The sequence below is a fragment of the Ascaphus truei genome, chromosome 1, assembly GCF_040206685.1.
Source record: "Ascaphus truei isolate aAscTru1 chromosome 1, aAscTru1.hap1, whole genome shotgun sequence".
In the NCBI taxonomy this organism is placed as follows: domain Eukaryota; kingdom Metazoa; phylum Chordata; class Amphibia; order Anura; family Ascaphidae; genus Ascaphus; species Ascaphus truei.
The window spans coordinates 266,843,091-266,857,509 of record NC_134483.1 but is presented as its reverse complement, the minus strand read 5'-3'; the positions used below and the strand labels follow the sequence as shown (position 1 = coordinate 266,857,509).

Genomic DNA, 14,419 nt, shown 5'->3' with positions numbered 1-14,419 from the left:
TTTCCCTTCAAAACAAGATGTTCAACCTTTTTTTGAACAAATCCATTGAATCTGCCATCACAGTCTCCATGGATAATGCATTCCACATTTTAACTGCCCTTACTGCAAATAACCCTTTCCTTTGTTGCTGATGAAATCTCCTTTCCTCCAATCTAAAGGGATGCCCCCGAGTCCATTGTACTGCCCTTGGGATGAATAGTTCATTTGAAAGCTCCCTGTACTGTCCCCAAATATTTGTATATAGTTATCATGTCCCCTCTTAGATGCCTCTTTTCTAATGTAAACAAATCTAATTTAGCTAACCTCTCCTCGTAAGTTAGATTGTCCATCCCCTTTATTAATTTGGTGGCTCTTCTCTGCACTCTCTCTAGTTCCATAATGCCTTTCCTAAGGAGTGGCGCCCAAAATTGTACTCCATATTCAAAGTGTGGTCTTACTAATGCTTTGTAAAAAGGCATAATTATATTTACTTCCCTTCCATCCATTGCCATTTAATGCAAGATAAGATCTTGTTTGCCTTTTCAGCTACTGCATGACTTTGAGCACTATTGCTAAGCCTGCTGTAAACAAGCACTCCTAAATCCTTCTCCATCAAGGATTCCCCCAATTTATCCCCATTTAATTTGTAAGTAGCCTGTTTATACTTGCTTCCCAAATGCATAACCTTACATTTATCTGTATTAAATCTCATCTGCCATTTACCTGCCCAAGTTTCCAGTCTCTCCAAGACATTCTGGAGAGAAATTACACCCTGCTCTGATTCTACCACCTTACACAATTTAGTATCATCAGCAAATATGGAGACTTTGTTCTCGATGACAACCTCAAGGTCATTATTTTACAGTTGTGTGAAAAAGAAAGTACACCCTCTTTGAATTCTATGGTTTTACATATCAGGACATAATAACAATCATCTGTTCCTTAGCAGGTCTTACAATTAGGTAAAAACAACCTCAGATGAACAACAACACATGACATATTACATTGTGTCATGATTTATTTAACAAAAATAAAGCCAAAATGGAGAAGCCATGTGCTTCCATAGGAATTAAGATGCTATGTAGCAGGCAGGTGCTGCTAATCAAACGCCCTTGATTAATTGATCATCAGCAAGTGTAACCACCTTTATAAAAGCCAAAGTTTTAGCAGTTTGCTGGTCTGGAGCATTCAGGTGTGTGTTAACACAATGCCAAGGAGGAAAGACATCAGCAATAATCTTAGAGCAATTGTTGCTGCCCATCAATCTGGGAAGGGTTATAAGGCCATTTCCAAACAATTTAAAGTCCATCATTCTACAGTGAGAAAGATTATTCAAAAGTGGAAAACATTCAAGACAGTTGCCAATCTTCCCAAGAGTGAAAGTCCCAGCAAATTCACCCCAAGGTCAGACAGTGCAATGCTCGGAGAAATTGCAAAATACCCAAGAGTTACATCTGACTCTACGGGCCTCAGTTAGCATGTTAAAGTTCATGAAAGTACAATTAGAAAAAGTCTGAACAAGTATGGTTTGTTTGGAAGGGTTGCCAGGAGAAAGCCTCTTGTTTTTAAAAAGAACATGGCAGCATGCCTTAGGTTTGCAAAGCTGCATCTGAACAAACCACAAGTCTTCTGGAACAATATCCTTTGGACATATGAGACCAAAGTGGAGATGTTTGGCCATAATACACAGCGCCACGTTTGACAAAAACCAAACACAGCATATCAGCACAAACCCCTCATACCAACTGTCAAGCACTGTGGTTGAGGGGTGATGATTTGGGCTTGTTTTGCAGCCACAGGACCTGGGAACTTTCCAATCATTGAGTCGACCATGAACTCCTCTGTATACTATTGTATTGTATGTCTTTATTTATATAGCGCCATTAATGTACATAGCGCTTCACAGTAGCAATACATGTGGTAATCAAATAATTAACAGATAATATAAATAACAGGTCATGGGAATAAGTGCTTCAGACATAAAAGTGACATTAAGGAAGAGGAGTATAGTATACCAAAGTATTCTAGAGTCAAATGTGAGGCCATCTGTCCGACAGCTAAAGCTTGGCCGAAATTGGGTCATGCAACAGGACAATGGTCCCAAGCACACCAGCAAAACAGAATGGCTGAAAAAGAAAAGAATCAAGGTGTTGCAATGGCCCAGTCAAAGTCCAGACCTCAACCCGATTTGAAATGCTGTGGCTGGACCTTAAGAGAGCTGTGCATAAGCAAATGCCCATAAACCTCAATGAACTGAAGCAACATTGTAAAGAAGAGTGGGACAAAATTCCTCCACAACCATGTGAGAGACTGATAAAGTCATACAGAAAACGATTACTTCAAGTTATTGCTGCTAAAGGTGGTTCTACAACTATAAGGTATAATTAGTTTTTCACACATGGCTTCTCCATGTTGGCTTTTTTTTGTTAAATAAATCATGTCATGTGTTGTTGTTCATCTGAGGTTCTATTTACCTAATTTTAAGACCTGCTAAGGAACAGATTATTGTTATTATGTCCTGATATGTAAAACCATAAAATTCAAAAATGGTATACTTTCTTTTTCACACCACTGTACTGTATATGGGCATGCTTTAACACTGTGCTAATCAATGGGTAGAAGGGGTGGTGTCCCCGGGTAGGGCTGGTTTTCAGCGGTGGAGGGTGGGTTAACCCCTTAATTACTGTAGCGGTAACTAACCGCTAAGTTGATGAAGGGGTTGTTATTGTGCTGTTGTTGTTGATGCCCACAGAGGACAAGGACGGTCATGAAGATGAGGACAGACTTCATCCTGGCAGGGGTAAGTGCCAGTTTAATTTACTTTATGCTGCTGATTTATGTTTTATTTTAAATGGGCAAATGCACCATTATCCATATCTGGATAATAGTTATTTTGTCCATTACTGTACTGTATGAATTGAGGGGTGTATTTATTTGAAAGTATTGCATTTTTTTTATGCGCAACATTGATACCGCAGGCCAGCGGGGACCCCCGGACATCCACAAGGACCACCTGGAAGCCCCTGAACACCCGTGGGAACCTCCCAAGGACACCCAGACACCCGCGGGAACCACCCATGGACCCCCATGGGGCCCACAGAAACCTGCGGTGACCACCTGGAGACACCTGCAGGAACCACTCGAAGACCCCCAGACCCGCGGGGCCCTTTTACCCCACGCGGACCACCTGGAGGCCCCTGAATGCCCGCGGGGACCACCTGGAGGCCCTTCGACACCCGCGGGTCCAACCGTGGACCCTCGCTGGCTGGTATCACTCCTGTGCAGAAAAAATAAAAAATGTTTTTATGTTGGGACACGGGGTGGGTGGGTTGTGTATTAGTGGGTGGGTAGTACATATTGTAATGTTTATTGGGGGTACAGGGGGTGAGTGAAGGGCCAATTACTCCCTCTGCCCCCAATAAACCTGCTACAGTATTGTGCCTTAACCCCTTCATTGCCTTAGCGGCTATCCGCTAAGGTAATGAAGCTGCTTACATTTTATTTTTGTTTATAGTGTGCGTGAACTGGGTGTCTCCTGAGCGGAATAAAGTTCATTTCAGCCTCGGGACCCCTTACTTCCCAAAATACAGGCCCCTGTTATGCGGTGCTGGTATATCTCCTTCAATATGAATATCCCAAAGGATTTTTACAAGACGGGGATACCAGCACGCACCCATAATGGGGCCTGTATCTCGGGAAGTAGGGGGTCCCCGGACCTGAAATCAATGCGGTCCAGCTTCGGAGACCCCCCCCCGCTACAATACTGTAGTGTTAGAATTTAAATAAAACCCCTGTGCTCGTCTGTTAGAGTCGCGCAGTAAGAGAGAGGCTGAATCAGTCACTCTTAACTGCGCGCCTCTATCTCTTACTGCATGTCTCTTACAGACCGGTAGACCCTGGTAGGATTAACACAGCAGAGACCCTTGCTGTGTTAGTTAGATGGGCCATTTAGTCTGCAGAAGACCATCTCGGACCACCACGTGGTATAGTGCATGATTCACCCAGGTAAATGATCGGATAATGGCCGCTGCATCTGTAGGTATATTTCCTATTAGCCATTGTCCGTTTATCACCATCTATTGGCTGCAAACAACATTTGATAAGGAGAAGGCTTACTTTGCACAAAATGTTGGAAACCTTTTGTATCATTGGTGACTGATTTTGTATACTTGCTTTGATGTAATGTTACTTTCCCTGTAGCCTAAATCTTTTTGCTTGCTCTTTTTACTAATGCATCTGTTTATCGGCTTTGGTTTCATACAAGGCATCATATTTATTTAAGTTTCTTTTTTTTTTCTTCACAAAGCAGAACTTACTTAATAGTCAATTGCGATACATTTCAGAGCTTTACAGATCTATAAGGCATTTACAGTGTATTGCAGACATACCAGCGCTTTAAGTGATTTATTCTCAATGCATTGCTTTGATTCATCACTTCAAGAACTTACCCAACTTACGCCTCATGGTAGTTTGTCATATATTTATGCCTCAATGCCATGTGTAAAGCTAATCTTCAAACCTCATTCTTTGAAATGGGGTTTCTCTGTCTTTAGTTTCAAGCTAATAACCACATTGCTTGTGTATATGGTTACACTTGTCTGTCCTTATTTGTATGTCATTCTGTTTTATGTAATTAATGTCACGCTGTAGTCCCACTGTACCGTTCTGCGGAATATGTTGGCGCTTTACAAATAAACAATGATGATAATAATAATAATTGCATGCTCTACTGCAGTAAAATAAAAAAGGAAATGAGACATTGCATGTAGAAATATGGTGGATCCCTTGTCTCTATCACCTCTAAGATGTGGTTTATCAAATTAGAGCAGCCATATTAACAGGTTACTTAAAAACCAAAGGAGCCAATTATCTCTGGCATTAACTTGTGCTTTAGGATTGTGTGATTTTGGTATCACTAATACTTTTTACAAAAAATAATTGAAATAACTTGCTATCTTTTTGTTTTTAATCTAGTCTCTTCTTTTGAAAAAGAAGCTTGAAGAACATCTGTAAGTATTTGTTAAACTTACTGTAACATGAAATATGCTAATTTGCCATGCTCACTGTCTTAAGTATACAAGTTATTTTCAAACATTAGTGAAAGTAGAAAATTCCTCTGCACTGTTATCTAATTACATTGTGCAAGTATATTATGTTACTGTTGACCTTAAAATAGATGGTGTAATATGTACAGATCATATCACAGGCCAGAAATGTTGAGGATATACATGTCAAACTAATGCTTGCCTACTAACAATAGATTGCTTATTTGAATGCATGTTATTCAGTGCTCGGTAAAAAGTTAATGTAGTTTGTGATCGGTTTTTAAAGCTCTATTACCACAATAAAAAAAACACAGTAAAACAGATGACTGTTATGTTACAAATACGGTTTTACAAAACAATCAATAGTTCACTGAAGTTCACTCCTGGTACACTGTCTCTAAACTGTATACTGTATTTCCTTCAAAATAATTAGTCTGTAACGTGCACCGTCATCATATCTCTCGATTTAACTAAAATGTACTACACATATTGATCTTGTCACCAGCCTCCGATCTCTGTAGTATCTTTAGATTTTCTGTTTTAACATTCCAATGTTTTAATGAAGCACAACAACATAAATTAGGAGAGAGGCCAACATAACTACTGTAGAAGATGTCAGCTCTTTTGCATCTAGAAATAACTAATACAGTAACTAGCTAATAACGATTACTACAATAATAGAGCAAATGGTCTCTATGAGTCATTAGAGATATAGTGTATATAGTGTGTGTGTATGATACATACACACACATACACATATATACTGCACCGACACACTTTATTCGAGCAAATACCCAGTATGTACCTGGCAGATACCTGGAATGCGCCGCTCCTCACCTCTGACAAGCCCCGTTGCGTTTGCCTTCCCAGCCTGGGTTCATGCCTGGCTGACGGGCGGCTGATTTGTTAAATGATAATGATTAGGATTTAATAGGCTGCAATGCTTCGCGTGTCTACCAGATGGCATAAATTCATGAATTGTAATGCAGTATATATATATATATACTGTGCAGTATTGCAGCCAGCGGGAATAAAATGCTTCAATCCCTGCCTGGAAAATAACCCAATGCACTCGGGCAGAAAACAGTCACAAACCTCAATACACCCGGGTATACCCGAATTCGTGGGACTAGCCGAGCTCGAATAAAGTGTGTCGCCAGTGTATATATATATAAATATACGCATACATACACACACATATATAAATACACACAACAAATATAAGACAGCACTAAAGAAACTAGACAAAATTGATGAAATGGCATAAAATAAAAAAACTCTAATAGTCTTAATAAATCATAGCAACAGAACATAATTATAAGCTGTCAGAAAATATAACTTGGTTAAAAAATATACTTATATTGAAAAAGTCCAGGCAATTTAAGTGAACACACCAATGGGTTCTTTAAGAGTAACAGGCTGCCTCCTCCACAGGGATAACCAATCCCAAATGTAAATCTATAGAGGGGGGGGGGGGGGGAGAGAGAGAGAGAGACGCTCTCTCCTAGTATAATATTGCAGGAACAATTTAATAAAAAGTTTAAAAAACAATAGTCAAACTCACAAACAACATGAGTAAAATAGCATGTTTGAGTATAATACTCAGTCCCTTCCTGGCTGCTTGAACTCCCAGGTCTCTCCTCGTGTCAAGTCTGTGGCAGTGTTTGTCTGGTGAGCAGGAAACCGGTAGTAATGCAGGTGCACTGAAAACTCAGTCCTCTGGCAAGAAGTATCTCTAGCTGGAAATTCACCCTTCTCTCTCTAGATGTTTAAGTAGTGAACCAGAACGTCCTTAGCTGAGCTCCAATCCATTGTGGTGTACTTGTGATGTGTACTATGTATAGCGCTTGATCAAAGTGAAACAGTGCAGTGCACAGTGATGTATTAATATATATGATGATTAGCTGCCTAGAGCCCTAATGTGGAGACTATCCCAATATAGTCTCCAGGTGAATGAATGGATATACAAATAAAAGGTGAATGGATATACAAATAAAAGGTGAATGACCCTGGCGCTTAAAGTGAACAACAAATGATATATAAATAACAAATAGTGGACACAGTGAATATATGAATACATGAATAAAGTCCTCAAAGGATATGACCAATCTGAGTCCTTGAGATGAAATAAGGAAAGTCTTTTCTTCCTGTTGAGCTTTTAGTCCCCACTGTAGTGTGAATCTTCCCTTATTACAAACGACAGTCCTGATTGAAGAGACAAAAGCAGGGACAGGGCATTGCGCAGTATCGTACAGCAAAAGAATTCCCTTCCCAACGGATGCGCATGCAGAACAAGAAAACAGCACTGAGAGATAATTATTAACTGCCACAGCGAACTGTGGCACAGATGCAGAGATCCAGCATTGCTATGTCAGCACAATCCATCACCAATAATGTGTTTTACTCATATTAATAACAAAACACGAATGATTAAATGACATACATTTCCTATAGTACCATGAACCATATAAAATGAAGAAAAAAAAATATTATCTTATAAAGGCCAACCCTAATATTGATATAAATTTTTTGGTGGAAAAAGGCAATAACTGCTCATCGAACACCGACCCAGATGACACCCATAGGCTGAGACAGAGGGACCTATCAAAAATTTAAACAATGGTACTTGCATCTATACAACCCTTTCGGTGACAGGGTCCCCAGTGTATAGATCCAAAATGTTTCCTTGGTATACAACCTCTTGAACCGATCCCCTCCTAATAATGAGGGCAGAACTGCTTCCAAGTCCATGATGGTCATAGTCTTAGGGTCTTTATGATGTATTTCAGAAAACTGTCTTGATAGACTATCTATTTGGAAGCCCCTTATTATGTTCCGACGATGTTCAAGAAATCGTGCTGCCAAAGTACCCATCGTTCTACCGATAAATTGTGGTCCACAACTACAAGAGATCGCATATACCACATATGTGGATAAACAAGTGATATGGCCTATCAGAGTGTTCTGAATGATTAGTATGTTATATAAAATCTTTTGATAATTTGAGGTGCTTGCACGAGATGCAACACCCTTTACCACACTGATACTTACCAGTCACGGATGTCCTTTTTGCTAGATTGTTTGACTTCATTGACTTCAATTTACTGGGTGTCAAGATGGTCTTCATACTGCTGCGGCCAAGTTTATTAGAGCATTTGCCCGTTCTTGGCCGCAGCAGTAGCCTGGCGCGCGCCCGAGTGTGACGGGCGCGCGCCGAAGCAGCGGAAGAGCGCCCTCCGATCGGGGCGCTCTCCCTACCGCTGCCGGGTCCGCCGGGTCCCCCGGAACCCCCTGCCGCTGTCCCGCAGATCGCGGGACACCAGGGCTCCCTCGGGGAGCCCTGGACGCGCGTGCAGGGGGCGCAGGCTCCCGAAGACGCGTGACCGCGCGTCTATGACGCGCGGCACGCCGAGGGGCGGCCACTAGCAAGCCGGGAAATCTCCCGGCTTGCGGTTACGGCCACACTTTAATAAAGTGTGTCGGTAGTGTATTCCTGGCTTTTTTATAAACCACTGTCACCTGCCTGGGCAGCCTTGAACCAATGCACGGATCACTAGTTACAATTCTCCAATGTTTATTTAGAAATTTCTTAATCAAGTGTGTACATGTGTTATATTTGGTGATAAATTTAGGGAATCCATTGACAATTTCAACTCCAAAGTGGCAACTATGACAGAACACGAAATCGCTGGAAGATTTGGTTTAGGAGTGCGGAACGAGGCAGGAGACCGACTGGTTCAATTCTGTCAAGAACATCAGCTAACGATTGCGAACACTGGTTTTAACAACCCAAATGGCGGTTGTACACCTGGACATCACCAAGTGGAGAATACAGAAACCAAATCGACTACATCCTGTGTCAGAAGAAGTGTCAGAGATCGAGAGTTGTGAAGACATACCTTGGTGCTGATTGCGGATCAGATCACCAACTGCTGGTGCTACAGTCAAACTCAGATTCTGTAGCACAAAATAAACAGCAGCCATAAACAAATTCGATACAGACAAGATCAGCCCCAGCTACACCATTGAAGTAAAGAACAGAATTGACCTCCTCGCTGCAGAAGAGAAGCATCCAGACGAGCTTTGGGGAGAAGTGAAAGCATGCTTTATTGTAACAGCCTTAGAACATCTCCTGTACAAGAAACCATCAAAATCAGCCCAATGGATCTCCAATTCGACCATCAACATCGCAGAAGAGAGAAGGAAGGCCAAAGGTACTGGGAACAGAGAAGATTTCAGAAGACTGAATGCAGAATTCCAAAGAGCGGCTAGAAAGGACAAAGAGAATTACTGGAATGAACAGTGCCAGAAGATGGAGGAAATGTACAGGAAAGGTTATACGCCCGCACTCTACTCACACATGAAGAGGGCACGGTCAACATTCAAGGCTCGGAGCGCAATAGTTCATGGGAGCAATGGCCATGAATTGCATGACAAGCAAGCAATACGCGATCGGTGGAAGGAATACACAGAGAAGTTGTATCAGTTGAACATCAGAACCATCCGACGGATGAGAATGAGACACTGGAGCCAGATATAATGGAGGAAGAAGTCGTATGGGCAATGAAGCAATTAGCCAACGGAAAGCCCCAGGAATCGACGGCATACCAGCAGAATTGCTCAAGCCCATACCAGCGGCAGCATTAACAGCAATATGTAAACGCATATGGAGCATGTGTGAGTGTCCGAAAGAATGGAAAAGAGCAGTATTCATCCCAATTCCGAAGAAGGGTGACACGAAGGATTGCTCGAATTACCGCACCATAGCCTTGATACCACATGCAAGCAAAATTCTTCTGAAGATTATCCAACAACGCTTGAGTACAACTGTAGATAGGGAAATACCAGATATGCAAGCTGGCTTCAGGAAAGGCAGAGGCACTTGTGATCACATTGCCAACCTTTGATGGATTATGAAAAAAAAACAGGGAGTATTAGAAAGATATCTAGATGTGTTTAATCGATTATTCAAAGGTGTTTGATGTAATTGAGCACAAGCAGCTCTGGACCTGCCTGAAGGAAATGGGCACACCACCACACCTGACCGAAATGATAAGATAACTCTATCACGATCAAGAAGATGCAGTCCGAACACCATACGGAGATGAGGATTGGCTCAAGATCGGAAAGGGCACACGCCAAGGATGAGTTCCAGATTGGCGTGAAAATAGGCGGCAGAAACATCAACAATCTCCAATATGCTGACGGTACTACCCTACTGGCTGAAAACAAGAAGGATCTCGAAAATCTGATCATGAAAGTCAAAAAAGAAAGTGAGAAGGTTGGATTGCATCTGAACATTAAGAAGACAAAGATCATGACAACAGCAAAAAATGTGAACGTTAATATCAAGATCAATAATGAGGAAATTGAAGTGGTTAAAGATTTAATCTTCCTTCGCTCCAAAATTGATCGTGGTGGCGACTACACCCCTGAGATTATGAGCCGGTTGGCACTTGGAAGAAATGCGATGACCCGTATTAACAACATCTGAAAGAGTAAAGACATCAGCTTGGCAACTAAATGCAGATTGGTCAGTGCGATCGTTTTCTCAATAGCAATGTATGACTGCAAAACTTGGACTCTGGAAAAAGCAGATAGGCGAAAGATCAATGCATTTGAATTGTGGTGCTGGAGACGTCTGCTGTGCATTCTGTGGATAGCCAGAATAACGAACCAAGCAGTCCTGGAACGGACCAAACCGATAATCTCATTGGAGGCCAAAATAACAAAGCAAAAGCTCTCTTACTTTGATCACATCATGCAAAGCAAGTCGCTTGCTGTGTTAATCCGATGGGCCATTAAGAATCTCACAGAAATGTTAATGCAATGTTACGGCAATGTTGAGGCATTTACTGTGAGACTGCCCCAGAATTTAAAAGGCAAGAGTTCTAATACTCGTGAAAAGAAAAGAAAAAGTGCGCTACTAAATTCAAATCGGACTTGATACATTAACCATGTAAATATACCATGTGATGGAGCACAAAATTAAAATGTAACCATACAATTACGTGATCATATAATCTAGGGAGCGTCTGCAGCCGCGAACACAAGGGGTTGCTCAACACCACCAGAACTAGAACCTTTATGGGTATCATCAGTGTGAGGTTGGTTTATACTTGCTTTGCAATATTTCTAGGCTGGGTACAGATGCAGCCACGAGTATTAGAAAAAACACAAAAAAACAGCGCACGACGCTCATAGTGCATTAAATGAGATACATTAAAAAACACACAGTGGTAGATAAATAATCTGCGTACATCAAAGAGAGAAAAAAATCGCATTCATGGGATAAGATTCGCAATATAAAAAATGGATATCTAAAACATAGTTTGTCTCGACATTACGCAGTACACCATAACAAAGATTCCTCCTCCCTGACCTTCAAGGGCATTAAGTTTGTCCCTCACAATAGAAGGGGTGGGGACCGGGTCAAAGAATTATCTGTACAAGAGACTTTTTGGATTCATAAAATTGACTCCCTGTATCCTAAGGGTCTCAATGAAGATATAAATATATATTGGCTCTATATTGACATGGTCTGTGGTTTTTTTTGTGCTTTGTTCTAATTGCAGAGATATATTCATTATATATTCTCTATATATTTTTAGGTTTATGTTTTATTATGTTATAACAATGTTCCGTTTTTTCCTTTTTTTCTATTCCAGATTAATATATCTGCATTATATATGTTTTATTTCGTGTGTATTTTAATATGACACTTTTGTGCCGTAAATTCGGCTTGATAAATGCAAGTAGCTTGCACCTGTTTGAGTTCCCGTTCACAAGCCGTGATTTGAGGAGTGCAATTGATACTCTGACCAGTCCCTGCAGAGTGGGGGGTTCTTAAATAGGTCCAGTACTCTAGATCATTAGTCCCTGATGAAGAAGCATTTTGAGCTTTGAAACGCGTTGGAATGTGGTTTCCCCTATACACATTTGTGTTTGACATATTCTTACCCTTAAAACGTCCGATTCTGCTGCTTGGTGGTTTTAAATACACCATATGGGGACGCTGCTCCTTGACGCAATCTAGTAACGTAGCGGATTAGTCGATGGAGACGCATGGGGGTACCGTGCACGAGCGCCGAGAACTTCCCCACTAGGAACGGTTGATTACAACACGCAGCAGTCATCGATCCAATTGGGACGTTACCTTTACGAATACCCTGCATTAATACCTGGACTGTGAGTACGGACTTTTGGGTTACATCTCAACCATCTGAGGTGCATGGATATGACCATGAGGAGTATGCCGATCAACTGAGGGTATCTGTCGACCAGTAGATGGTACCGTGCCGAGTATCCGGTCCTGTTTGGTGTTTGGGTAACTTATCCCATGAATGCGATTTTTTTCTCTCTTTGATGTACACAGATTACTTATCTACCACTGTGTGTTTTTTAATGTATCTCATTTAATGCACTGGGCGTTGTGCGCTTTTTTTTTGTGTTTTTTCTAATACTCATGGCTGCATCTGTACCCAGCCTAGAAATATTGCAAAGCAAGTATAAACCAACCTCACACTGATGATACCCATCAAGGTTGAAACATGTCTGTGAGTGGTTTCACTTGCTTTGCTAGTCCCATGCTGTGCTTAAAAGCTGTGTGAACAGCGATTCATTTGCATGAATGGGCTCCATGTGTATGGATATTCCAGGCAAAAGGTGACACATCATGTGCTCATTTGCATGTAAGTTCCCAGAATGCCTTCCTGCAGTGGGAGCACTTTATGCTAGGTGCTAATGGTTGAAAGGAAGGGTTGCAGACCTGTCTAAGACATGTGAATGTGCTCACAAGGGATATTCTTTATTTGCTATAAATATATATAGAGAGATGCAGTGCCATGTATTTCTGGATTTCCCTGGCTGTGTGCTGTCTCGTTTTTCCGGACCTCCATCTGGTAAAATGTATCTGTTCATGTGTGCATATGGGATAAGCATCAGTGGATTATCAGTTTACAGTGTGCCAACTGCCCTTCCTTCTCTTTATATAGAGAGAGCGATATAGATATGTGTGTGTGTGTGTATGTGTGCATATATATCTCCCTGTGCTGCTGCTGCCGCATCTCCCCTCGCTGCCGGCACATCTCCCAGCCCCCCCCCCTGCTTCTGGCACATGTCCCCGCGCTGCTGCCGCATCTCCCCTCGCTGCCGGCTCATCTCATACTCCTCCCCCCCGCTGCCGGCACATCTCCCCACCCCTCTCCCCCCCCCGCTGTGCCGCATCTCCCCTCGCTTCTGGCACATCTCCCCTCCCCCCCTGCTTATACATCTCCCCCCGCAGCCTGCACATCTCCCCGCGCTGCTGCCGCATCTCCCCTTGCTGCCGGCACATCTCCCCGCTCCCCCCTCTCCCTCCGCTGGTACATCTCCCCCCGCTGCCAGCACATCTCCCCACACTGCTGCCGCATCTTCCCTCGCTGCTGGCACATCTCCCCGCCCCCCTCCCCGCGGTGGTTCATCTCCCCCTGCTGCCAGCACATCTCCCCACACTGCTGCCGCCGCATCTCCCCTCACTGGCGGCACATCTCCCCGCCTCCCCCTCCCCACTTGTATATATCCCCCAGCGTCTGGCACATCTCCCCTCGCTGCCGGCACATATAGTCAGTTTGAATGGCACTTCCAGGGACCCCCGCTGTGTTAATCCGATGGGCCATTAGTCTGTCTGCAGAAATGTCACAGAAATGTTGCAGCATTACTGGGGTATTGCCCTAGATTTTCAAAGGCAAATGTTCGGATTCTCGTGGCTGCATCAGTACAAACAAACGGAATAACAAACTTAGGAATATAGTATAGATATATATATATATATAGAGAGAGAGAGAGATACAGAGAGCGCAAGAGAGAGATACAGAGAGCGCAAGAGAGATACAGAGAGCGCAAGAGAGATACAGAGAGCGCAAGAGAGATACAGAGAGCGCAAGAGAGATACAGAGAGCGCAAGAGAGATACAGAGAGCGCAAGAGAGATACAGAGAGCGCAAGAGAGATACAGAGAGCGCAAGAGAGATACAGAGAGCGAGAGAGATACGAAGAGCGAGAGATACAGAGAGAGAGAGAGAGATACAGAGAGAGAGAGAGATACAGAGAGAGAGAGCGCGAGATACAGAGAGGAGCGAGAGACATACAGAGAGAGAGAGCGCGAGATACAGAGAGCGAGTGACATACAGAGAGCGAGTGACATACAGAGAGCGAGTGACATACAGAGAGCGAGAGACATTGTTACAATTGTGCTCGCCACAAGCCGGGACCGGACTGCGGGGCTGATGTGGGGTTATATAATCACCGACCTTAGTCCGCGCAGACTGATCCGGAGTGCGCAGTTCATAGTCGTACATAGCAGGGTCAGGATTGGAGAAGGCAGGATCGTCGTTATTCAAGCTGGAGTTTGGCAAC

General features: G+C 42.8%; 1 protein-coding gene across 3 annotated transcripts in view; it reads left to right on the top strand.

Annotated features, from left to right (window-relative positions):
* The window catches only part of HOOK3 (hook microtubule tethering protein 3), a 727,656-nt gene that overhangs the window by 578,743 nt on the left and 134,494 nt on the right, over positions 1–14,419 (top strand). For all 3 annotated transcript variants that reach the window (XR_012802125.1, XM_075603879.1, XM_075603871.1), the window contains one exon: positions 4,954–4,988. Coding sequence is in view for 2 of the 3 variants with exons in the window: in XM_075603879.1 (XP_075459994.1) it covers positions 4,954–4,988 (35 nt within the window). In the remaining variant the exon portion in view is untranslated. The remainder of the gene's footprint in view (positions 1–4,953; positions 4,989–14,419) is intronic.